The following is a 27,654-nucleotide window of genomic DNA, read 5'->3' on the forward strand; positions in this document are numbered from 1 at the left end:
TTAGCCTTGAGGAATCATTTATTCTGGGTATTTGATATGATTATATCGGCAGGCACTGTTTTAGACACCTTATTCTTTAGGGGCTTTCCCTAATCATAGTCAGAGCCTCATTTTCGCGCCGGTATGGCGCACTTGTTTTTGAGGACAGCATGGCATGCAGCTGCATGTGTGTGGAGCTCTGATACATAGAAAAGTCTTTCTGAAGGCATCATTTGGTATCGTATTCCCCTTTGGGCTTGGTTGGGTCTCAGCAAAGCAGATTCCAGGGACTGTAAAGGGGTTAAATATAAAAACGGCTCCGGTTCCGTTATTTTAAGGGTTAAAGCTTCCAAATTTGGTGTGCAATACTTTTAAGGCTTTAAGACACTGTGGTGAAATTTTGGTGAATTTTGAACAATTCCTTCATACTTTTTCGCAATTGCAGTAATAAAGTGTGTTTAGTTTAAAATTTAAAGTGACAGTAACGGTTTTATTTTAAAACGTTTTTTGTGCTTTGTTATCAAGTTTATGCCTGTTTAACATGTCTGAACTACCAGATAGATTGTGTTCTGACTGTGGGGAAACCAAGGTTCCTTCTCATTTAACTATATGTATTTTATGTCATAAAAAAATTTAGTAAAAATGATGCCCAAGATGATTCCTCAAGTGAGGGGAGTAAGCATGGTACTGCATCATCCCCTCCTTCGTCTACACCAGTCTTGCCCATACAGGAGGCCCCTAGTACATCTAGTGCGCCAATACTCCTTACTATGCAACATTTAACGGCTGTAATGGATAATTCTATCAAAAACATTTTAGCCAATATGCCCACTTATCAGCGAAAGCGCGACTGCTCTGTTTTAGAAAATTCTGTAGAGCATGAGAACGCTGATGATATGGTTTCTGAAGGGCCCCTACACCAGTCTGAGGGGGCCAGGGAGGTTTTGTCTGAGGGAGAAATTTCAGATTCAGGAAACATTTCTCAACAAGCTGAACCTGATGTGTTTACTTTTAAATTTAAGTTGGAACATCTCCGCGCTCTGCTTAAGGAGGTGTTATCCAATTTGGATGATTGTGATTATCCGGTCATTCCAGAACCACTATGTAAAATGGAAAAGTTCTTAGAGGCCCCGGGGCCCCCCGAAGCTTTTCCTATATCCAAGCGGGTGGCGTACATTGTTAGTAAAGAATGGGACAGGCCCGGTATACCTTTAGTACCTCCCCCCATATTTATAAAATTGTTTTCCTATAGTCGACCCCAGAAAGGACTGATGGCAGACAGTCCCCAAGGTCGAGGGGGCGGTTTCTACTCTACACAAGCGCGCCACTATACCCATAGAAGATAGTTGTGCTTTCCAAGATCCTATGGATAAAAAATTAGAAGGTCTGCTAAAGATGTTTGTTCAGCAAGGTCCCCTTCTACAACCAATTGCATGCATTGTCCCTGTCACTGCAGCCGCGTGTTTCTAGTTTGATGAGCTAGGAAAGGCGATTATTAGTAATTCTTCTTCTTATGAGGAGATTATGGACAGAATTCGTGCTCTTAAATTGGCTAATTCTTTCACCCTAGACGCCACCTTGCAATTGGCTAGGTTAGCGGCGAAAAAATTCTGGGTTTGCTATTGTGGCGCAGAGCGCTTTGGTTAAAATCTTGGGCAGCGGATGCGTCTTCCAAGAACAAATTGCTTGACATTCCTTTCAAGGGGAAAACACTCTTTGGCCCTGACTTGAAAGAGATTATCTCTGATATCACTGGGGGCAAGGGCCACGCCCTTCCTCAGGATAGGTCTTTTCAAGACCAAAAATAAACCTAAGTTTCGTCCCTTTCGCAGAAACGGATCAGCCCCAAGGGCTACGTCCTCTAAGCAGGAAGTTAATACTTCTCAAGCCAATCCAGCCTGGAGACCTATGCAAGGCTGGAACAAAGGAAAGCAGGCCAGGAAACCTGCCTCTGCTACCAAGACAGCATGAAATGCGGGCCCCCGATCCGGGACCGGATCTGGTGGGGGGCAGACTCTCTCTCTTCGCTCAGGCTTGGGCAAGAGATGTTCTGGATCCTTGGGCGCTAGAAATAGTCTCCCAAGGTTATTCTCTGGAGTTCAAGGGGCTTCCTCCAAGGGGGAGGTTCCACAGGTCTCAGTTGTCTTCAGACCACATAAGAAGACAGGCATTCTTACATTGGGTAGAAGACCTGCTAAAAATGGGAGTGATTCATCCTGTTCCATTAGGAGAACAAGGGATGGGGTTCTACTCCAATCTGTTCATAGTTCCCAAAAAAGAGGGAACGTTCAGACCAATCTTAGATCTCAAGATCTTGAACAAGTTTCTCAAGGTTCCATCGTTCAAGATGGAAACCATTCGAACACTTCTTCCTTCCATCCAGGAAGGTCAATTCATGACCAAGGTGGATTTCAAGGATGCGTATCTACATATTCCTATCCACAAGGAACATCATCGGTTCCTAAGGTTTGCATTCCTGGACAAGCATTTCCAGTTCGTGGCGTTTTCTTTCGGATTAGCCACTGCTCCTAGGATTTTCTCATAGGTACTAGGGTCCCTTCTGGCGGTGCTAAGACCAAGGGGCATTGCTGTAGTACCTTACTTGGACGACATTCTGATTCGAGCGTCGTCCCTTCCTCAAGTAAAGGCTCACACGGACATTGTCCTGGCCTTTCTCAGATCTCACGGATGGAAAGTGAACGTGGAAAAGAGTTCTCTATCTCCGTCAACGAGGGTTCCCTTCTTGGGAACTATAATAGACTCCTTAGAAATGAGGATTTTTCTGACAGAAGCCAGAAAAACAAAACTTCTAGACTCTTGTCGGATACTTCATTCCGTTCCTCTTCCTTCCATAGCGCAGTGCATGGAAGTGTTAGGTTTGATGGTAGCGGCAATGGACATAGTTCCTTTTGTGCGCATTCATCTAAGACCATTACAACTGTTCATGCTCAGTCAGTGGAATGGGGACTATTCAGACTTGTCTCCGAAGATACAAGTAAATCAGAGGACCAGAGACTCATTCCGTTGGTGGCTGTCCCTGGACAACCTGTCACAAGGGATGACCTTCCGCAGACCAGAGTGGGTCATTGTCACGACCGACGCCAGTCTGATGGGCTGGGGCGCGGTCTGGGGATCCCTGAAAGCTCAGGGTCTTTGGTCTCGGGTAGAATCTCTTCTACCGATAAATATTCTGGAACTGAGAGCGATATTCAATGCTCTCAAAGCTTGGCCTCAGCTAGCGAGGGCCAAGTTCATACATCAACCATCAGGGGGGAACAAGGAGTTCCCTAGCGATGGAAGAAGTGACCAAAATCATTCTATGGGCGGAGTCTCACTCCTGCCACCTGTCTGCTATCCACATCCCAGGAGTGGAAAATTGGGAAGCGGATTTTCTGAGTCGTCAGACATTGCATCCGGGAGAGTGGGAACTCCATCCGGAAATCTTTGCCCAAGTCACTCAACCGTGGGGCATTCCAGACATGGATCTGATGGCCTCTCGTCAGAACTTCAGAGTTCCTTACTACGGGTACAGATCCAGGGATCCCAAGGCGGCTCTAGTGGATGCACTAGTAGCACCTTGGACCTTCAAACTAGCTTATGTGTTCCCGCCGTTTCCTCTCATCCCCAGGCTGGTAGCCAGGATCAATCAGGAGAGGGCGTCGGTGATTTTGATAGCTCCTGCGTGGCCACGCAGGACTTGGTATGCGGATCTGGTGAATATGTCATCGGCTCCACCATGGAAGCTACCTTTGAGACGAGACCTTCTTGTTCTAGGTCCGTTCGACCCACTCCAGCTGACTGCTTGGAGATTGAACGCTTGATCTTATCAAAGCGAGGGTTCTCAGATTCTGTTATTAATACTCTTGTTCAGGCCTGAAAGCCTGTAACCAGAAAAATTACCACATAATTTGGTATATCTGTTGGTGTGAATCTGCAGGATTCCCTTGGGACAAGGTTAAGATTCCTAAGAGTCTATCCTTCCTTCGAGAAGGATTGGAAAAAGGATTATCTGCAAGTTCCTTGATGGGACAGATTTCTGCCTTGTCTGTGTTACTTCACAAAAAGCTGGCAGCTGTGCCAGATGTTCTAGCCTTTGTTCAGGCTCTGGTTAGAATCAAGCCTGTTTACAAAATTTTGACTCCTCCTTGGAGTCTCAACCTAGTTCTTTCAGTTCTTCAGGGGGTTCCGTTTGAACCCTTACATTCCGTTGATATTAAGTTATTATCTTGGAAAGTTTTGTTTTTGGTTGCAATTTCTTCTGCTAGAAGAGTTTCAGAATTATCTGCTCTGCAGTGTTCTTCTCCTTATCTGGTGTTCCATGCAGATAAGGTGGTTTTGCGTACTAAACCTGGTTTTCTTCCAAAAGTTGTTTCTAACAAAAACATTAACCAGGAGATAGTTGTGCCTTCTTTGTGTCCTAATCCAGTTTCAAAGAAGGAACGTTTGTTGCACAACTTGGATGTAGTTCGTGCTCTCAAATTTTACTTAGCAGCTACTAAGGATTTCAGACAAACTTTGTCTTTGTTTGTTGTTTATTCTGGTAAACGGAGAGGTCAAAAAGCAACTTCTACCTCTCTCTCCTTCTGGATTAAAAGCATTATCCGATTGGCTTATGAGACTGCCGGACGGCAGCCTCCTGAAAGAATCACAGCTCACTCCACTAGGGCTGTGGCTTCCACATGGGCCTTCAAGAACGAGGCTTCTGTTGATCAGATATGTAAGGCAGTGACTTGGTCTTCACTGCACACTTTTTCTAAATTTTACAAATTTGATACTTTTGCTTCTTCTGAGGCTATTTTTGGGAGAAAGGTTTTGCAAGCCGTGGTGCCTTCCATTTAGGTGACCTGATTTGCTCCCTCCCTTCATCCGTGTCCTAAAGCTTTGGTATTGGTTCCCACAAGTAAGGATGACGCCGTGGACCGGACACACCTATGTTGGAGAAAACAGAATTTATGTTTACCTGATAAATTACTTTCTCCAACGGTGTGTCCGGTCCACGGCCCGCCCTGGTTTTTTTTAATCAGGTTTGATAATTTATTTTCTTTAACTACAGTCACCACGGTAACATATGGTTTCTCCTATGCAAATATTCCTCCTTAACGTCGGTCGAATGACTGGGGTAGGCGGAGCCTAGGAGGGATCATGTGACCAGCTTTGCTGGGCTCTTTGCCATTTCCTGTTGGGGAAGAGAATATCCCACAAGTAAGGATGACGCCGTGGACCGGACACACCGTTGGAGAAAGTAATTTATCAGGTAAACATAAATTCTGTTTTTAGTTTGGTTGTTCTTACTAAAGAACAAAATTCTAAATTCTTACCCAAGTAACATGTTTTTATTTAGAAGTTTTTTTGGTTCTATTCGGTCCAAAATTCTTAGATTTTGGGTACAAAATAAAATTTGAAGTAAAACCGTCTGTGAGAAGTCTTTTTCTCTCTATTATATTCCAGCTATTCCAGTAAGGCTAACACTTTCCTTAATGTGTTTCAGTCCCATATATTTTGGGTAAGGTTGAAGTGCGGTTGATCACCTGTTGAGGATCAAGCGCTGCTCAGATCTGGAATCTTCTGGGGTATTTATTCCAGTTCCATTTTTAGGATCTGGGTTTTGGGGTTTTATTCAAACTATTCATTGTTCCAAAGATAGAAAATCTTTTTATTATATAAATGTACCATCTTTTAGATTGGTATTTATATGGTCTATTCTGACTTTTTTTGGTCAGTGATAGCATTATTTGTTTTCATTAGATACAATAGATGCATATCTTCATTTCTGTTTTCATTCAGATTATTTTTATTTTCTGAGACTACGGAATCTCATATGATTCAATTTTGTTTTTTCAAGACATGGTTAGAGGATCTTTTTATCAAAAGCTCTTGATTCCTCACACAAGGGTCACCTTTTTTAGGTTTCCAGATAGATTGTGTCACTGTCTTTGTCTCTAACAGATAAGTGATTTTTTTCTTATTGGGTTCCGTCTGTCGGTACCTTCAGTCTCTATTATTTCCTTCAGTTGCTATATATGCATGGAAATTTAGGTCTTATGGCTGCAGCATTGGATTCATTTTCCTTTGCTCATTTTCATAGAAAACCTTTCCAGTTTTTTATGCTGCATAATGGTGCAGGGATTCTAGGATTTCACTTTTTAAATCTTCGAATTCTATGTTTATCTATCTTTGATTCGGTGGTTAAGATCACCATCATTTAGTTCTACAGGTCTCTTCGATTCTTTCAACCTGGACCATGATATCTATAGATGCGAGTCTTTTAGGTTGGGAGGCTGTCTGAGGTTCTCTGTCAGCACAAGGGGTTTGGAAATCTCAGGAGGCGAGATTGCCATTTGATATTTTGGAACTCCGTGCATTCCCAGAGTTCTTCAGTTGGTTTCTTTTGAAGAAGAGACGTTTATTGTTTTTTTCAGACATTATCACATCTGTGGTGTATGTCAATCATCAGGGTGTGACTATCAGTCTTTAGACTGTGACAAAGTATCTCGGATATTTGCTTGGGCTAAATCCAGCTCCTATCTAAATTCTGGGGTCCTTTTCCCAGGTATAGACGTTTGGGAAGCGGATTATCTCTGTTAATCAAGCTTTACATCCGGGAGAATGGTCTTTACCCAGATATGTTTTTCAATTTTTCAGATGTGAGGGCTTCTAGAAATAGATCTGTTGGCCTCTCGTCTTAACAAGGAATTTCCCAGGGGCCTATTTCAGGTCCGGGGATCCTCAGGCGGAAGTAGCGTATGCATTGACACTTCCTTGGAATTATCATTCTGTCTATATCTTCCGCCTCTAGTTCTTCAAAAATTCTAATGGAGCGTTCGTTTGTACTGCTGGTGGTTCCAGCATGGCCTCACAGGTTTTGGTATGCGGATCTCATTCGGATGGCCAGTTGCCAACCTTGGACATTTCCGTTAAGACCAGACCTTTCATCTCAAGGCCCATTTTTCCATCAGGATCTCAAATCATTTAATTTGAAGATATGGAGATTGAACGTTTGATTCTTAGTCATAGAGGTTTCTCTGACTCAGTGATTAATACTATGTTTCAGGTTTGTTAATCTGTCTCTAGAAAGATTTATTATCGAGTTTGGAAGACTTTCATTTCTTGGTGTTCTTCTCATAAATTCTTTTGGCATTCTTTTAGAATTCCTAGAATTTTACAATTTTTCAGGTTGGTTTTGTCTGCAAGTTATTTGAAAGGACAAATCTCTACTCTTTCTGTTCTTTTTCACAGAAAGATTGCTATTCATTCTGATATTCATTGTTTTGTACAGGCTTTGGTTTGTATCAAGCCTGTCATTAAGTCAATATCTCCTCCTTGGAGTCTCAATTTGGTACTGAGGGCTTTACAGGCTCCTCCGTTTGAACCTTTGCGTTCTCTGGACATTAAAATTACTTTCTTGGAAAGTATTGTTCCTTTTGGTTATCTCTTCTGCTAGAAGAGTTTCTGAGTTTTCTGCTCTTTCTTGTGGATCTCCTTTTCTGATTTTTCATCAGGGTAAGGCAGTGTTCCTTCCTGTTATTCATTATTTTGTTCAGGCTTTGGTTCTTATCAAACCTGTCATTATGCCAATTTCTCCTCCTTGGAGTTTTAATTTTGTTCTAAGGCTTTACAGGCTCTTCTATTTGAGCATATGTTTTCTCTAGACATTATTTACTTTCATGGAAAGTATTGTTCTTTTTAGACATCTCTTCAGCTAAAAACAATTTTTAATTATCTGTTCTTTCTTGTGAGTCTCCTTTTTCTGATTTTTTCATCAGGATAAGGTGGTTTTTGCTATCCTCATTTCAATTTTATACCTAAAGTTGTGATTTCTATCAACATTAGGGAGGAATTATTGTCTTTTACTAAGACTTCTTTGGTAAGATTCTTACATTCTTTGGATATGGTAAGAGTTTTGAAATCTTATGTTGAAGCTATTCAGATTTCAGATAGTCTTCTAGTCTATTTGTTATCTTTTCTGGTGTTAGGAAGGTCAAAAGGCTTCTGCCATTTATTTGGCATCTTGCTTAAACTTTTGATTCATCATGCTTATTTGGAGTCGGGCGGATTCCCGCCTCGGAGGATTATGGCTCATTCTACTAGGTAAGTTTCTACTTCCTGGGCTTTTTAAGAATGAAGCTTCTGTTGATCAGATTTGCAAAGCAATGACTTGGTCTTCTTTGCATACTTTTACTATGTTCTACCATTTTGATGTTTTCTCTTCTTTAGAAGCAGTTTTGGTAGAATGGTACTTCAGGCAGCTGTTTCAGTTTGAATCTTCTGCTTATATTTTCAGTTTTTTTTTCATTATAAAAATTGAAACTTTTTTGATTTGGGTAGTGGATTAATTTTTCAGCGGAATTGGCTGTCTTTATTTTATCCCTCCCTCTCTAGTGACTCTTGCGTGGAAGTTCCACATCTTGGGTATTTATTATCCCATACGTCACTAGCTCATGGACTCTTGCTAATTACATGAAAGAAAACATAATTTATGTAAGAACTTACCTGATAAATTCATTTCTTTCATATTAGCAAGAGTCCATGAGGCCCACCCTTTTTTGTGGTGGTTATGATTTTTTGTATAAAGCACAATTATTCCAATTCCTTATTTTTTGATGCTTTCGCTCCTTTTTTATCACCCCACTTCTTGACTATTCGTTAAACTGAATTGTGGGTGTGGTGAGGGGTGTATTTATAGGCATTTTAAGGTTTGGGAAACTTTGCCCCTCCTGGTAGGAATGTATATCCCATACGTCACTAGCTCATGGACTCTTGCTAATATGAAAGAAATGAATTTATCAGGTAAGTTCTTACATAAATTATGTTTTTGCAGGTCCGCGGCGGCGATGTGAGGCGAGCTTAAGCGGGCGTATTGGGCCGGCGAAGGCAGGAAAAGTAGACACGTTGATAACTACCCCCCTATATCTTAACATTTGTTTTTTTCATCAGGAATTCAAATTATTAATTTGATGGTATGAAAATTTAACGCTTAGTATTTAGTCATAGAAGTATCTCTGACTCAGTGTTTAATACTATGTTGCAGGCTCGTAAATCTGTGTCTAGTAAGATTTATTATCGAGTTTGGAAGATTTACATCTTATGATGCTCTTCTTATGAATTCTCTTGGCATTATTTTAGAATTCCTAGGTTTTTATAGTTTCTTCATAAGGTTTTGTCTGCATGTTCCTTGAAGGACAAATCTCTGCTTTTCCTGTGCTGTTTCACAGTAAGAATTGCTAAATCTTTCTGATATTCATTGTTTTGTTCAGGCTTTGGTTCGTATCAAGCCTGTCATTTAGCCAATTTCTCCTCCTTGGAGTCTTAATTTGGTTCTGAAGGCTTTACAGGCTCTTCTGTTTGAGCATATGCTTTCTTTGGACATTAATTACTTTCATGGAAAGTATTGTTCTTTTTAGACATCTCTTCAGCTAGAACAGTTTTTGAATTATCTATTCTTTCTTGTGAATCTCCTTTTTCTGATTTTTCATCAGGATAAGGTGGTTTTTGCTGTCCTCATTTCAATTTTTTACCTAAAGTTGTAAATTCTAACAACATTGGTAGAGGAATTATTGTCCCTTCCTTGTGTCCTAATCCTAAGAATTCTTTGGTAAGATTCTTAAATTTTTTGGATGTGGTAAAAGTTTTGAAATATTATGTTGAAGCTACTCAGATTTCAGACAGACTTCTAGTCTATTTGTTATCTTTTCTGGTTCTACGAAAGGTCAGAAGGCTTCTGTCATTTCTTTGGCATCTTGGTTAAAGCTTTTGATTCATCTTGCTAATTTGGAGTCGGGTTAATCCCCGCCTCAGAGGATTACGGCTCATTCTACTTCCTGGACTTTTAAGAATGAAGCTTCTGTTGATCAGATTTGCAAAGCAATAACTTGGTCTTCTTTGCATACTTTTACTAAATTCTACCATTTTGATGCTTTCTCTTCCTCAGAAGCAGTTTTTGGTAGAATAGTACTTCGGGCAGCTGATTCAGTTTGATTCTTTTGCTTATAATTTCAGTTTTTTTCATTGTAAAAATTGAAACTTTTGATTTGGGTAGTGGATTAATTTTTCAGCGGAATTGGCTGTCTTTATTTTATCCCTCCCTCTCTAGTGACTCTTGCGTGGAAGTTCCACATCTTGGGTATCTGCTATCCCATACGTCACTAGCTCATGGACTCTTGCTAATTACATGAAAGAAAACATAATTTATGTAAGAACTTACCTGATAAATTCATTTCTTTCATATTAGCAAGAGTCCATGAGACCCACCCTTTTTGTGGTGGTTATGATTTTTTTGTATAAAGCACAATTATTCCAATTCCTTATTTTTTGATGCTTTCGCTCCTTTCTTATCACCCCACTTCTTGGCTATTCGTTAAACTGAATTGTGGGTGTGGTGAGGGGTGTATTTATAGGCATTTTAAGGTTTGGGAAACTTTGCCCCTCCTGGTAGGAATGTATATCCCATACGTCACTAGCTCATGGACTCTTGCTAATATGAAAGAAATGAATTTATCAGGTAAGTTCTTACATAAATTATGTTGTTTTAGCTCCTAGTCCAACAACCTGTAAAATGGCATCTGCAATAAAGGAATTGGCTTTAATCCTATCTTGAATTTCATCCAAGGAAGTCTCTACTTGAAGAGAATCAGACAAGGCGTCGAACCAATAAGATGCCGCACTAGTCACAGTGGCAATACACACCGCAGGTTGCCATTGCAGACCTTGATGAACATATATCTTTTTTTAAATAAGCCTCCAGTGTCTTGTACATCGGATCCTTAAAAGAGCAGCTATTCTCAATAGGATTAGTGGTTCGGTAAGCCAGAGTGGAAATGGCCCCTTCAACTTTGGGTACAGTATACCAAGGGTCTTTAATGGAGTCCTCGACAGGAAACATTTTCTTAAAAATGAGAGACGGGGAAAAAGACACCCCTGGTTTCTCCCATTCCTGTGAGATAATCTCCCTAGCACGGTCCAGCACAGGAAAAACCTCCGAAGTGGAAGGTTCATCAAAGAAACTATTACGTTTACTAGATTTCCTAGGAGTGACAACGGCAGGGGTATCGGAGTTATCTAAAGTAGCTAAAACCTCCTTTAACAATACACAAAGGTGATCAAGCTTAAATCTGAAGGATACCACCTCAGTCTCAGAAGAAGGAATTATACTGTCCGAATCTGAGATTTCACCCTCAGAAAGTCCAGATGTATCTTCCTCATCAGACTTATGAGAAAGGGCAACTTGGGAAGCAGAACTGAGGACAGGCACCTTACTTTCTGAATTTCTAGATTTCCTCTTGCGTTTTCCCTGTAATCTGGGAATGGCAGCTAATGCCACATATACCTGGGCAGCAATTTCTGCTTTTAAATAAACTCCACTAGGAGTTATAGAGGAACCGCAGGGCACTGCATGTGACGCCATTGAGGCTTGGGACGTAGCAGGAGATAGCTGAGGTATTATTTTAACAGCATCATCCTGAGAGACATTAGGCTCAAAAATTTTACCTTTATTTTGCAAGGTTTTCTTGACACATGAAGAAGAAAATTGCATAGGATCTGCAATTTGTGCATCTAAACATAATAAGCATTAATTCATGAGAGCAGGCTCTTGCTCCATATCAGACATGTTGTAAAACAGTAAATAAACTTATACAGATAAGTTTCAAAGATTTTAATATTTAATTAAAATAAGCCAAGGAAAAAATACACTTTAAATTTTATCCCAAATTAAGATCGATCCCCAGCTAAAATGATGTGAGAAAAGTTAAGAAAAGACATTTAATAAACTTCAAAGTAAACTTCTAAAATACCCATCAGGCAACCCCACACCTCAATTACTGAGGTGCCTTACCGCTACCAATTTAGACCGGATCACCCAGAAATGGAGAAAAACAACTTTTTCCTCAGAAACGTCATGTGACCGCAACTGCCGAGCTCAAATTACTTCTGCGACACAGAGAGACACTAAAAATAGCTTCCTGGTACACTGAGAACCAGAAATATCCTTTTTTTTAAACCGGACTGTTTAAAATGTTGCATTGTTTTATTTAAAGCAAAGAGGAAATTAATAAGCTGCTGAAATAAAAAATTGAGCCTTACTTTCAGTTTAAACTTGTATTGTTTTATCAAGTAAATATGTGTCAGAAAATAAAGCCTAATAAAAACATTTTACCCTTTCTTTTTAAAAGAGTTTAAATGTTAGTCTCACACATGCTACAGTGCCTGCTTCATGCCCTAGTGTAACCCATACAACAGGATTATCTATGTCCCAATAAAAAAGCAGTGTCTTTTAATTTGTTAAGTGCATGGTCTCCCCAACTGGAAGAAAAAGCACTTACCTGCTCCACTGTCAGGCATGTAGACAGTTACAAGGTATGAGAAGACACAGTTCTTCACAGAGACCTTTGAAAAAGAAAGAACAGAGTAGCCAACTCTGGCTTTCTAAACTAGGGCAGCAGTTGTTAGGAAAACGCAGTAAGTACCTCTTTACAAGTTCCTAACTGCTTTAAAGCCACCACTACCCGACTGCAAGGAATGACGTGGAATACCCCAAAACTTGCTTGTAGTTGAAATAAAAAATTTCTTCAGACACCTAAACTTAACCTCCTCCATGCACCAAAGGCAAAGAGAATGACTGGGGGTTGTGGGTAAGGGAGTGATACTTAGCAGTTTAACTGTGGTGCTCTGTGCCTCCTCCTGCTGGCCTGGAGTGATATTCCCAACAGTAATTACTCAAGCCGTGGTCTCACCATATCTTAGGAAATAAATTTAAACAGTGACATCTGACAAAAACTTTGCCATTTAAGGGACTTGGACCCTAAATGTTTTCTTTTATGATTCAGAACATACCATTTTTAAAAAGTTACCAATTATATTATCAAAATTGACTTTGTAGTCACTGTATTATTTGTTGAAGAGAATACGTAGGTATGTAGCGTGCTCATATCTGGAGAACTATTTGGCAGCAGTTTTGCCATGTATAACATTGTTAAAAGCATTTTCTTTTTCTTTTTTACAAAAAGGGAGTGAACTGTTCTATTTAGAGCATGCAATAATAACAATTTGTATGCTTGGTGCGGACCCTTAAATGTTTTACAACTTTTATTTAGAGAAAAAAGTGAGAGAATAAAGGAACCATAAGCCTCTATTAAAAAGATAGGGAATTCAGCACCCAAGATTTTTCTAAATAATAATTGTATTACTTTTCTTTGTCTCGCATGTAGTTGAAATGAACCTTCACTTTAGAACATGTACTTGTCATCCTAGATTTTATAAAACAGCCAAATCTGACCTTATATTAAATGTTGTTCCTAAATACAAGCTATAGGTGATTATCGTCAGAAGCGCTACCTCTACTGAGCCTACCTACTTGTATTTCAACAAAAACAAATTCCAAGAAAACAATGTAAATTTGATAATAGCAGTAAATCAGAAAGTTTTTTTTTTATTATAGACTGTATCTGAAATTTCCCTTGTTCTTTTTAGGGACAGTTTTTTTAAATAATATTTCAAAGATGTTTAAAATAAAAAATACAATCTTTGAAAGTAGGTTATATAAAGGGTGGACATGTGTTTGCATGAATGATACAGACTGCCTGGGACATGAGCTTTTCCAGATTATTCAAAAGATTTTCCAGTTGCACATAAAAAGAGACATTTCAAGGCTTTCTCATGTCTTAGACATCCCTTTTTATATGTCCTTGGTTCAATTTTAAAATATTTTTTGCACAAGGGATTGTCAAAACCTCTATTTAAAGAATAGGTGCTGTTTTTTTGCTTATGAATTTAACGTTTAAAAAACTATAGTTTAAAGTCTAAACAAATTCAGTTTTCCTACTGTATTGACTCCATGTCACAATGAGGGTCAGAAATCCAAGTTTGTTTGTTTTTTAATTTATGTTAAGTCTTTATTTAAAATGGAAAACTGCTCATGAAGCTCAACTGCTGAATCATATAAACAAAACATGTTTTCTTAATATAACTAGAAAAAGAAGAAAACAGTTGGAAAATGGTTCCACCAGTTGGGTGACAGACCCGCCAGGTGCACCCATAAGCCCTCACATAAGTGAGCAGTTAGTTTGATAAAGTGCTGCAGTATGGGAGTGTGTGGCATGTAAAGCCGACTGGAGGATGCCAGCAGCCCCCTCCGGATAAAAGAGAAACACAAATAAAAATAATTTATAGCTCTACCAAAGTGATCTTTTTCTCATTCAGGGTCAGCCATAAATTGTGCCGGTTCAGGGATACTTTATTTAGTTATTTTAATTGCAATGCAGTATGCTAGAGAAGTTTGCTCTGTTCAGTGTACCAGATCCTTAAAGCTTTACATTTTCAGAGAAGTTCTAAAAATGTCAGCCTTATCTGTGTACTAATAAGATCAGGAGAGACATACACAATAATTTGCAGGACTATATTTGACATTTTGAAAATGTGTTAATTGATTTGACTTAGTCGAGTATTATAGCATATTGAGTAAAAAAAAGGCTGGCCATGTCATGGTCTCAAACTATCCAGAATAAGAATTGACAAGATTGAACAGCAGCTGCTGTTTAAAATTTAACAGGCATAAAAATGTGAATTTGTCATCAAATACGTTTATGTTGTATGGTTATAATGTTTTTGTTTTTTTCTCCAGGCTGTTGTAGAAAAATCTCATATGTCCAGTGATCTGTTCAATTTATATCTTCACCAAAACTACCTAGATTTTTTCTCTAGTATAGATGATATTGTTCGAGCAAGCGAGTATCTGAGTGCTGCAGACCTTCTCACTGGAGACTGGAACGTAAGGGATATTATGTTACTATTTAGTAATTCCTCAGACTAGTGCCTGTAGCCTGTATTTGACACTGCCAATTGTGAAAATTTACAAGTATAATCTCCCCAGTCTTTGTAATGGGAATAATAATAAGTGCATTTAGAAAGTAAAAATATAATGGTATGGAAATTAAAGAGGCACTCTAATACAAAAAATGACATGTTCTAACTGATAAGAGCATGCAATCTTTGCATTACCTCACCCTACCTATGTTTTTAATTGGGGGCCATGGCCGGTGAGTCAAGGGTGTCGGTGCACGAGCCCACCAATCACCACTTGTCTTCTGCTTATGATTTTGCCTGGGTAAAGCCTTTTGTGGTGGATAATGGATAGCTATGGTCAATAATGCAAAATTAAGTAATAATAATTTTAGTTTTTTTAGAGCATGTAATTGTTGCATTAGAATATACTTTATGTAAATTAGAGCAGTACACTTTATTACTTTACAACATGCTGCTGTGTATCTTGCACACTCTCTCTGGTTGGCTTCTTTAAGGCTCCACAATGTTGAAAACTGAACATCCATTTTAGCTTCAATTAAATAATCTTATATCGACTACACCTAAATAGAGACTTTGAATTTTAAATATAGTACGGCCATTATCTTTTTATAAATATTACAGGAAAGTAAAGTTTTATATGTCGTCTGATAACAATGTTGTGCTGATGTTTTTCCACAGTTTCGTTCCACACTTAGTGTTTACAGTTCATCCGTTGCCAGCAGAGGAATCATTCATGCCAACAGCGCAAGGGCGTCTGCCAACTGTCAAGGCGGAGTTGGGTTTAAGCCTCTTCACAAACCTCAGTGGCTGTTTGTAAATAAAAAGGTAGAATATAATTGGGAACTAAGAAGGCATGACCACCAGGATTTGTAAACTGGTGATGCTTTTTCCATGACTTGTTGTACTAGTTTATTTATTGATGCATTTATGCGGTTGTAAATGCTTTGCACTCATGTTAAACCTGTATTAAAAAAAATAAAAAGGTAAAAAATAAATCTCTCTTTAAAAAATGTAGTTACTAAAGCAAAGTAATGGTCTATAGAGAATGTTGCAAATATGAAGTCATATTTTCTGTTTTCCAGTACCAAGAAAATTGCCTTGCAGCAAGATCGCTTTTCCTAAATTCCTGCTCATCACCATTATGTCTTCAGACTCAGGTGTTACCATATCTAGCTATGCTCACAAATCCACTGAGAAATCAAGGTAAAGTGAACGCTAACACACCTGCACAAAAAGTATCATGAAATAGGACTGGTTTAGGAATTCTTGATTGTTTTTTTTTTTAGTGTCCTTTTTTGTAGACAACATCAACTTTTGTGTTTTGAATCTTGTTTTTAAAAAACTTTTTTCTTTCGTATGATGATGATAGTCCATAAAGCTCCATAACATGTGGGATATAATTCATGCCACTAGGAGGAGGCCAAGAACCCACACAAGCTTGAATCCCTCCCATCTTTCCTCAATTTTGTTCTTGGCCTCTCAGGAGTAGATTGAGAATAGAGGTGTTCCAGCTACTTGCTTATGGATTAATATATGGGAGGTTGGATGAATGTGAGGCCCTTTATCCCTGGGACATATCATTCAGAAAGAAGAGATGTCAAGCACTCTGAATGATACAGGGACATAGGAATACACTGTTATGTGAACAGTATCTCACTATGGGATTTCAGGCATTGCAGCAACATGTCCCTTAGCCCCCCCCCCCCACCTGTGGAATAATGGCATTTCCTCTAAAATCCTCTGCTGTATTTATAGAAGCACAGGATGGGCTCTCTGCTGGATACTGCTGCAGTTCGGTACCTGGTTAACAGGTGGAGGGGGTGCTACTTCAGGTAAGTCACTTACCACAGCACAGACACGGCCCACAGGATATAAGAAGGTACTTTCATCACAGGTACAGCATAGCAAGGTGACTTAGCCTACTCTCCTACTGACACTTTTATTTTTCTGATTTCAGGTACCTTAATGCCCTAACTCATCTGGTGAACAGGACACTGCTCCTGGCCCTGAATTTGACAATGCTTTCAGATTTAGTGGAGCATATCTGCACCTTGTTGCATGAGGTAATGAGAACTCTGTATTTCCGAGGAAAAAACATGGTGAAAACAAACCAGATAAATGTTGTTTCCAAAGCTCCACCAAAAAGATTTTGTTTCAGACTTAAACTTGGAAGATGGAGCAAATGGTATACCAGGGTTTTTCCATTCCTTGGCTATATAGAGGATGTACCTGATTCCAGAACAGAATGTGGAATTGTGGAAAACCATAATCAAGGTTGATGGAGCTATTTCCACTCTTGCCAGGCACACTACTATCCCCCATGGAGGATATGGCCTATTTCATGGACCCAAGGGCCACAAATTAGAGTCTTTCTTGAGAAAGCTCTTCCTTTAGACAGGTATTCTGCTTAAACCAGCAGTGTCTATTGCCTGTGTGGCCGTGGCAGGGGCCCTCTGGTTCGATTCCTTATCCAAAATGGCTGCAGAACAATCCTCTGCTGAGGGCCTGCATAATTAAATTAAGGACCTCAATATGGCTAATGCCTTTATATGCAACACAGTAATGGAGATCATCAAGATTGATGTCAAAAATATGTCTATGGCAGTCCTTGCAAAAAGGGCCTTATGGTCAGCAGACATGGTATAAAAAATAGGTAATTGACTCTTTCCTTCCTTCCTTTGATCTGGACTCAATCATTAAAACTGTTGGAGGCAAAGGAGCTTTTCTCCCTCAGGACAAGAAATCTAATGGAAAGAACAGACCAAGTAACAGGTTTCGTTCTTTCTGTCCTCCAAGCCAACCTGGAAGTCTGGTTCTTCCTGGGCAAAGAGCAAGCCCCCTGGACCAGAATCTGTTCTGGTAGGTGCAGACTAAGTATTTTCAAGAAGGTCTGGTTTCTGTCAGTCATGGACCCCTGGGTTCAAAACATCATATCCTAGGGTTACAAAATAGGCTTTCTCTCAAGGCCTCCTCGAGGACGATTTCATCTGTCTCATGTCCTCTTCTCCTCCATGATGTCTTCCTCCTAAGACAAGATCTATTGTCTCAAGGGCCTCTATTCTATTAGTTTCTCAAATCTCTAAGTTTAACAGCGTGGAAGTTGAACCCTTAGTCTTAAAATAGAGGGTTCTCTGACTCTGTTATTTACACTGATTCAAGCCTGAAAACCCATTGCCAAAACATTTATCACAAGATTTGGAATGCATACTTTGATTGGTGTTCTTTCAAAAGATTTTCTTGGTATTTCTTTAGGATTCCTGGAATTCTCAGTTTTTACAAGATGACATTGACAAGGGTTTGCCTGCTAGCTCTTTGAAGGGTCATATTTCTGCCTTATCTGTTCTCTTTCATAGGACATTAGCTAAACTTTCTAACATTCAAACTTTGGTCCAGGTGCTGGTAAGATTTAGGCCAGTTGTACAACCTGTATCTCCTCCCTGGAATTTGAACTTGGTTCATTCTACAAGGCCCACCTTTTGAACTGATGCACTTCATAGATATCAAGCTATTATCCTGGAAAGTGCTTTTCTTGCAAGCCATTTCCTCCGCTAGGAGAGTTTCTTAGTTAAAGAATACAAAAAGGCAGGCACTGCATACACAAGTTGATTGCTGAAACAAATCCAACATTTATTGGAACAAGTGGTAAAAAGATATACAGTAAATACCAATCCAAAGTGTGAAGGGTCCTTCAAAGAGACTCCTAGGCAGGTATGGTGTGGACAAAGTTAATGATCTGACGCGTTTCGCGCCCCCTACAGGCGCTTACTCATAGATCTGTTATCTGTTTTATCTAGTGATTCTCACTTTTTAGGTTTTCACAACGATATAGTAGGTCTGCATACTAAATGTGATTTTTAATATTGGTCAAGATTGTTGTCCCTTTTTTGTGTCTGGATCCTTCTAGTTATAAGGAATGACTTTTACATAATCTTGATGTCAGATGATTGAAGTTTTATCTTCAAACTACTAATGAGTTCATACAATCTTCCAGCTTATTTGTTCACTACTCTGGGACTCATAAAGGGCAGAAGGCTACTGCTGTATCCTTGGCCTCTTGGCTCTAACAAGTAATTCACAAGGCTTACTTGGTGGCAGGAAAGTCGCCATAGAAACGTATCGCAACTCATTCTACAAGATCAGTTGCTACTTCCTGGGCTTTCAAATATTTTGCATCTTTGGAGCAGATTTGCAAAGCTGCAATATGGTTTTCTCTGCATACCTTTTAAAAAATGTATCACTGTTGGTAGAAAAGTCCTTCAGGCCGCAGTGTCTAACAAATGGGAACTGCCATACAATTGTCCCACAAATTCTATAACATGGACTATCTGCTTGGGTATTAATCCCACATGTTATGGAGCCCTATGGACTATCATCATCATACGAAAGAAAACAAAATGTATTCTTACCTGATAAATAGATTTCTTTCCTATGACATGGAGAGTCCATGACATCATTACAATAAGTAGTGGGATATTCAACTCCTGGTCAGCAGGAGGAGGCAAAGAGCACCCCAGCAAAGCTGTTAAGTGTAACTTCCCTTACCCATAATCCCCAGTCATTCTCTTTGCCTCTGTGAATGGAGGTTGTGCATAGACGGTGTCTGAAGATATTTAATCCTTTTATGGGTACTTTTCCCTGCAAGCAAGGATTGGAGTCTAGCTGTGTCCATGTCAATCTCTTTAGTAAGAGTGGTGGTGGCTTTTAGCAGTTAAAATGCGGCAAGGTAGTCTTTGCTTTACTTTTAACACTTTGCTACCCCGTTGTATAAAGCCAGCATTGGTTACTCTTCTTTTCTTTTCCTACAGGTCCATGACAGGGAGTGGAGTACCTGTCACACCTTTGTAGCAGGTATCTGTCCTGCAGCTGAATCTAAGGTAAGTGCCATTGACTTCTAGGTACTGAAGGACAGCAGCACTTAAGAGGTTAATCCTCATGGGGATCTTTTGGGGACATAGTAATCATTTCTAGTTAAGGATTCATATTGTGGACAGATGTGTTTGGACATTTTATGTGTTCCTAAATAATAGAAGGCTTTTATCACAGTATGAGATCTAAGAGAGACTGGGCTAGGGGATTTTCCTTTATTTAATGCAGAGCAATTGGGGAAAAATCTTAGATGAGGCAGACGTGTCTTAACGGTTTACATTTCAGCCGTTTTTATTTACAGCAGTGGGACTTAGAGTACTTATTGAGATTATCGTCTTTCTTCAGCCGATAACTCATAGCCGTTTTCATTTTGTGCGCTTTTTTGGTGGTGCAGTATTTTCAGACCCGCTCATGTGACGCCTGTATTTCTGTGAAGCAATCTGCGTAGCGGGTCTGTGTCGGCTTTGCAGCTTCTCTTTTAGACAACCATTACTAGAGGACTGAATTTCTACTGGAGACTATCGCTTCCAACTACTAGTGGGGGTTCAATCCGTCCGGTAGGATCCTCAGGCAATCTGAGGTTGCTTTTGAGCTTACTTTATTTTTGCCTCTGTTATAAAAGCATAAAGGAATAAACGGTTTTTATTTTTAATAACTTTATATTTTTTCTGATTTGCTTAGAGTTATAATCTGTTATCATGGACTATCTATTATCTATGTCTGTAGATAAATGCCTACTATATTTAGAGGCTCAAACTGTCTTGCCAATGCAATTTTGTTCCTCCTGCTTAGCAAAAACTTTAAAATGTAAAGACAAAATACTGCCTTCTGAGCCTAGTGTCTCTCAGGATAATGCTGTGCGTGACATGCCTCAGCTAGTAAGGTTTCTGATAGGGATGCACCGAAATTTCGGCCGCAGAAAGTTTCGGCCGAAAATGGCATTTTTGGTTATTTGGGTTTTCTATTTTTTTGCCTTTTTATCTTCTGTAAAATTATTGTGTAGCATATTTCAAATTTGATGCCAGCCTAGAGCTGCTGTTTGAGTTCATTACTTGACTTACTGTTTTGCATATAATAATAGTTTTCTAGGACTATACTTTATTTTGATAATTGGTAAAAAAAACAAAAAAAGGTTAAATCTGATTCTGTTACACAGAACTAAATAAAGAATAATACCAGCGATGCACCAAAATATAGGCTGCCAAAAATGTGCAATTCCAATTTCGGCCCAAAGAGGACCAAAATAGCTAAAAATGTGCAGCTCTCCCCTGTTCTATTGAGTTACATGTCTATACTAGCATAAGGTGAGCAGCACAGCACTGGTACACAGAGCACACACATAAGTACCATGACATGATGATATTTGAAAGCAGCAGTGCCCTTTTTTTTTTTTTTTTTTAGAAGGAAACCAAAGTTCTGAATACAGTATTCAAAGGAGGATAAGTAACATGTTTATAAACACTTGATATTATCAGACACAGTGAATATGAATAAGCCTTATATACAGTGCTCATACATCAGCCTAGAATGTGCATAGACATTCTATTCGCCTGAGGCAAATATGCATGCACACTATATATGCATAAGCCCCAAGCTCGCACACAGTTGGTAAAAATTAGCACCCACCAGACAGTGTATACAAAAAAGCACAGTTACCACCTTTCACGTAAGGTCGTAGCTAAGTCCGGTGGTCCTGGTGATAGGTGACAGGCAGACTCCATTTGGGGCTCCGGACATATAATCTGACAGGTCATTGTGAGACCCGAACCAGGAACTAGGTGGAGCTACGATGAGAGACTATAAGGTGCAGCCACGCCCATCACATGGATAACTACACCCAAAAACAAAACAAATGTCCACCTCGTATTGTTGTCTGGCTATAACCACGCTCTCCCTTGTAGAGCTCCACCAGTTTCACTGCAGATCACGCCCTACGGTACAAGTGACGATGCCCATTTGTTGGAGCTTTCCCGCCTACAAGCTCTCTCAGCTACATACACACACTGTAGTTTAAAAAAAATAAAAAATTAAAAAATCAGTTTCGGTTTTCGGCCAGGGGCATCCTGAATTTTCGGTATCGGTTTCGGTCCAGAATTTTCATTTTGGTGCATCCCTAGTTTCTGACCCTTCTAACTCTGCGCTGGTCAACCTTTCTCATTTGTCTAATGAAGAAAATACTTCAGTAGCTTCTGAAGGTGAGATTTCAGACTCTGACACTATGGGGGGAAAATCTTCTGAATCTGAAGAAGTTAATTTCCGTTTCAAGCTTGAACACCTCTGGTTACTACTTAAGGAGGTTCTAGCTACTTTGGACAACTCTGAACCTTCGGTTGTCGTCAACCTCTCTAAGTCTTCTAAACTAGATAGAGTTTATGATTCTCCTACTTCTGAGGATGTTTTTCCTGTCCCAAAAAAGATGTCAGAAATTATAGCTCAGGAATGGGATAAACCAGGGGTTCCGTTCTCCCCTTCTCCTGTTTTTAAAAAGATGTTTCCTGTTGCTAACTCCATTCGTAACTCATGGCGCACTGTGCCTAAAGTAGAAGGAGCCATCTCTACTCTAGCTAAAAGATCTACCATTCCGTTAGAGGATAGCTGTTCTTTTAAGGATCCAATTGATAAGAAGCTAGAGGCTTACTTAAAAAAGCTGTACATCCATTAAGGATTGCAGTGGATTGCAGTGGCAACCCGCTGCGAGTATTGCCATGGTTGCGGGAGCAGCATCTTATTGGTGCGATGTATTGTCTGATCTTATTTCAGAGGAGACTATGGTAGAGGAGATCCAGGATAGGATCAAAGCTCTTAAACTGGCCAATAGCTTTTATCTGTGATGCCAACATGTAGGTAATCAGACTTGGAGCTAAAATGTCTAGCTTCACTGTGCTAGCTCGCACAGCTCTGTGGTTAAAATCTTGGTCGGCTGATGTCTCTTCAAAGGCCAAGCTCTTGGCTTTGCCTTATAAGGGTAAAACTCTGGCGGAAATCATTTCAGAGATTACGGGTGGAAAGGGATCTTTTTTACCTCAGGACAAGAAGAATAGACCTAAAGGTCTAGCCAGCCTTGGAATAAGGGAAAGCAGAACAAGAAACCCTCCACTGACTCTAAATTAGCATGAAGGGTCCGCCCCCTATCCAATTTAGGATCAGGTGGGGACAGGCTTTTTCATTTCCAACAGTCTGGGATACGCAATGTCCCAGATCCATGGGCTGTGGACATAGTATCCCAGGGTTACAAACTAGGATTCAAGTCTTGCCCTACAAGGGACAGATTTCAAGACTATCCTCAAAAAAAGAAAAGGAGAACAGCACACCTGATTATGGGGTAAGATTTGCCAAATCCTTAGTTATCCAAATAGACATATAGAGAAAAGTACTCCAGCCACCAGCAAGCCTACAATAGGCTCTTAATCATGTACACTGATTACATGCATTGCCCTCCAAGGGGGCAGATTTCTCTTATCAAGACTATCCTCAAACCAGGTAAAGAGGGAGGCCTTCTTAAATTGCGTAGAGGACCTATCCTCTCTGGGAGTTATTAGAGACTGAAAGTGCCTCAACAAATTCCTCAGAGTTCCGTCTTTCAAGATGGAAATTATTCGTTCCATTCTTCCATTGGTTCAGGAAGGTCAGTTCATGAAGACCGTAGGCCTGAAGGACGCCTACTTACACGTTCCCATTCACAGGGATCATTACCAGTTTCTAAGATTTGCCTTTCTGGACAAGCATTTCCAGTTTATTGCACTTCCGTTTGGTCTTGCCACAGCTCCCAGAATATTCACAAAGGTTCTGGGAGCTCTATTGGCAGTGATCAGATCTCAAGGAATTGCGGTGGCGTGGCGCCTTATCTAGACGACATCTTGGTTCAGGCGTCATCTTTTCAACTAGCAAAATCTCATGCCGAGATGTTGTTGTCTTTTTGTACATTACCATCGGTAGAAGGTGAATCTGGAAAAGAGTTCTCTGGTTGCAGCTACAAGAGTGATTTTCCTAGGGACGATCATAGATTCTTCGTCCATGAAGATTTTCCTGACAGATGTCAGAAAATCCAAACTTCTTGCTTCTTGCCTTTCCCTCCAGTCTGCATTTTGTCCATCAGTGGCTCAATGCATGGAGGTGATTGGTCTGATGGTGGCTTCCATGGACATCATCCCTTTTTGCTTGGTTCCATCTGCGACCACTGCAGCTTTGCATGCTCCATCAGTGGAACAGAGACTTTTCAGATTTATCGCAGAGGATAAATCTTAACCCCCTAACAAGAGACTCTCTCTCATGGTGGATTTCACAGGTAAATCTGTCCAGAGGCACTAGCTTCCTGAGACCTTCCTGGGTGACTACAGACGCCAGCCTGTCAGGCTAGGAAGCAGTTTGGGGCTCTCTAAAAGCTCAGGGCCAGTGGACTCGAGAGGAGTCTTCTCTCCCCATAAACATCTTGGAGTTGAGAGCAGTCTTCAATGCCTTGGTAGCTTGGCCTCAATTATCTTTAGTCCAGTTTATCAGATTCCAATCGAACAACATCACCTCAGTGGCTTACATTAACCACCAGGGAGGAACTTGGAGTTCCTTGGTCATTATTTATTTAGTGTTTTTTGTACTATATGAAATCATGGTTTAATAAATTGCACATGTTTATGACATTCAATTGTATTTAATCAGTTTATTCTTTAAGTGGCTTGCTTGATATCCTGGTCTTTTGCGTTGCACCTCATTTTGGTGCAACTTTCTCTCTTTGCAGTTTAGTGTATTATTAAGGAGGTGACTCGCTTTCTGCAGTGGGTGGAAGCTCATGATTGTCTCCTATCTACCATCCACATTCCAGGAGTGGACAATTGGGAGGCGGACTTTCTGAGCAGACAGACTTTTCATCTGGGGGAGTGGGCTCTCCATCCGTAAGTGTTCTCTCAGATAACCCTCAGGTGGGGGGTTCCAGAGTTGGATCTGATGGCGTCTCATCAAAACACCAAGGTTCCAAGATATGGTTCAAGCTCAAGAGATCCTCAGGCCGTTTGATAGATTCTCTAGCAGTTCCTTGGACCTTCTCGCTGGCATACCTGTTGCCTCAGTTTGCTCTCTTTCCACAAGTAATTGCTCGTATCAAACAGGAGAGAGCATTGGTAATTCTAATAGCTCCTGCATGGCCTCGCAGAATCTGGTTTGGGGATCTGGTGAGGATGTCATCTCTACCTCCTTGGAGGTTACCTGTGAGGAAGGACCTTCTTTTTCAGGGTCCTTTCCTCCATTCAAACCTGGATTCTCTGAAGCTGACTGCTTGCAGATTGAACGTCTAGTTCTATCTAGACTTGGTTTTTCTGAAGCGGTCATTGATACTATACTTCAGGCTCGCAAACCTGTTACTCGCAAGATTTACCATAAGGTATGGCGTTAATATCTTGGTGCAAATCTAAGGGTTTCTCCTGGAGGCGGGTGAGGATTCCCCGTATTTTATATTTTTCTTCAGGATGGCCTGGAGAAAGGTTTGTCAGTCAGTACTCTGAAGGGTCAGATTTCGGCACTCTTAATTCTTTTACACAAACGTCTGGCAGATTTGCCAGATGTTCAAGCTTTTGTTCAGGCCCAGGTCAGAATCAGGCCTGTGTTTTAAACCTGTTGCTCCTCCTTGGAGCCTTAATCTTGTTGTTAAAGTTTTGCAGCAGGCTCAGTTTGAGTCGATGCATGTGATTGATATAAAATTATCTTGGAAGGTTTTGTTTGTTCTTGCTATTTCTTCTGCTCGCAGAGTTTCTGAACTTTCAGCTCTGCGGTGTGATTCCCCTACTTTTTTTTTCGTGGGGATAAGGCGGTCCTTCGTACTAAATTGGGTTTTCTCCCTAAAGTTGTATCGGATTGAAACGTTAATCAGGAAATTGTTGTTCCTTCTTTTTGTCCTAATCCTTCTTCTCATAAGGAATGTCTTTTGCATAACATGGATGTTGTGCATGCTTTAAAGTTTTACCTTCCAGCTACTAAAGATTTTCAACAATCTTCTGCCCTGTTTGTTGTTTTCTCTGGAAAACGTAGGGGTCAGAATATCACTTCTACTACCTTTTCTCTCCGGTTAAGAAGTATGATTAATTTTGCATATGAGACTGCTGGACAACAGCCTCCTGAGAGAATTATGGCTCATTCCACAAGGGCTGTCTCCTCATCTTGGGCTTTCAAAAATAAGCTTCTGTGGAACAGATTTGCAAGGCCGCAACATGGTCCTCTCTGCACACTTTTTCCAAATTCTACAAATTTGATACTGTTGCCTCGGCTGAGGCCTCTTTTTGAGAAAGGTTCTTCAAGCGGTGGTGCCTTCTGTTTAGGTCCTCCTGCCTTGTTCTCCCTACCTGTTCATTCTGTGTCCTCTAGCTTGGATATTGGTTCCGATTAGTAATTGGAATGACGTTGTGGACTCTCCATGTCTTGGGAAAGAAACAAAATATATGCTTACCTGATAAATTTCTTTACGGACATGGAGAGTCCACGACCCTGCCCTCTTGTTAATATAATTCGGCAGGGTTTTTTTTGAGTAAACCTCAGGCACCTTTACACCCTTGTGTTTCTTCTTTTTCCATTTTCCTTCGGCTGAATGACTGGGGATTATGGATAGGGAAGTTACACTTAAAGGGACAGTCAACACCAGAATTTTTGTTGTTTAAAAAGAAAGATAATCCCTTTATTACTCATTCCCCAGTTTTGCATAACCAACACTGTGATAGAAATACACTTTTTACCTCTGTGATTACCTTGTATCTAAGCCTCTGCAAACTGCCCCCTTATTTCAGTTCTTTTGACAGACATCCATTTTAGCCAATCAGTGCTCACTCCTGGGTAACTTCACGTGCATGAGCTCAATGTTACCTATATGAAACTCATGAACTAATGCCCTCTAGTGGTCAAAATGCATTCATATTAGAGGCAGTCTTCAAGGTCTAAGAAATTAGCATATGAACCTCCTAGTTTTAGCTTTCAAATAAGAATACCAAGAGAACAAAGCAAAATTGATGATAAAAGTAAATTGGAAAGTTGTTTAAAATTACATTCTCTATTTAAATCATGAAAAAAAAATTGGACTTGACTGTCCCTTTAACAGCTTTGCTGGGGTGCTCTTTGCCTCCTTCTGCTGGCCAGGAGTTGAATATCCCACTAGTAATTGGAATGACGACGTGGACTCTCCATGTCTGGAAAGAAAGAAATTTATCAGGGAAGCATACATTTTGTTTTTCTTTTGGAATGATGATAGTCCATAGGCCCCTCCCATTTCTATAGACCTTGCTTTTTCTTTCCTACCTGTTTCCTTTTCTCTACTCGACTATATGTTAAACTGATGTACCACCCCTCCACTGGCTTACAGGCTTCAAACTGCAGCAGAGAGCCTATCCAGTGCTTGTACACTTTCAGAGGAAATACCATTATCGCACAGGTGGAGGCTAAGGGACATGTCCCTTCAACGCCTGAGGGTAGTTATGACTGAAATCCTATAGATATTGTGCTCATAACAGGGTATTCCTATGTCCCTTTATCACTCAGAGTGCTTGACATCTCATCTTTCTTCTCTCTGAATGATATGTCTCAGGGATAAAGGGTCTCACATTGATTTAAGCTCCCGTATATTAATCCATAAGCAATTAGCTGGAACACCTCTATGCTCAACCTACTACTGAAAGGCCAAGAACAAAACTGAGGAGAGGTAGGAGGTGGAAGGGATAGAAGCTCTTGTGTGGGTTCTTGGCCTCTTCTTAATGGCGGGAATTATATCTCACATGTTATGGAGCCCTATGGAATATCAACCAGTTAGGAAGAAAGCAATATGAGGCCATACGGATGGATGCATTTGGCTCCATCATAGAAATTCTAGTTCTGAATGAATTAGAATTGTTTGCAGGACAGAGTATTTTTATTTATGCAATCTCATTATGTCTTGTAAAATGTCATGAACAAAGCCAGTGTTTAGATTCGTAAAAATTTAATTTTCAAGATTCATATAGAGCATGCAATCTTGGCATCATTTGTTGAAAAACATACCTAGGTAGG

General features: G+C 40.1%; 1 protein-coding gene across 3 annotated transcripts in view; it reads left to right on the forward strand.

Annotated features, from left to right (window-relative positions):
- RAD17 (RAD17 checkpoint clamp loader component) overlaps window positions 1-27,654 on the forward strand; it is a 162,431-nt gene that overhangs the window by 114,464 nt on the left and 20,313 nt on the right. For all 3 annotated transcript variants that reach the window (XM_053701452.1, XM_053701454.1, XM_053701453.1), the window contains 3 exons: window positions 14,594-14,740; window positions 15,454-15,600; window positions 15,858-15,978. In XM_053701452.1, coding sequence (XP_053557427.1) covers window positions 14,594-14,740; window positions 15,454-15,600; window positions 15,858-15,978 — 415 coding nt within the window. The remainder of the gene's footprint in view (window positions 1-14,593; window positions 14,741-15,453; window positions 15,601-15,857; window positions 15,979-27,654) is intronic.

Source organism: Bombina bombina, chromosome 2 (genome assembly GCF_027579735.1).
Source record: "Bombina bombina isolate aBomBom1 chromosome 2, aBomBom1.pri, whole genome shotgun sequence".
Taxonomy (NCBI): domain Eukaryota; kingdom Metazoa; phylum Chordata; class Amphibia; order Anura; family Bombinatoridae; genus Bombina; species Bombina bombina.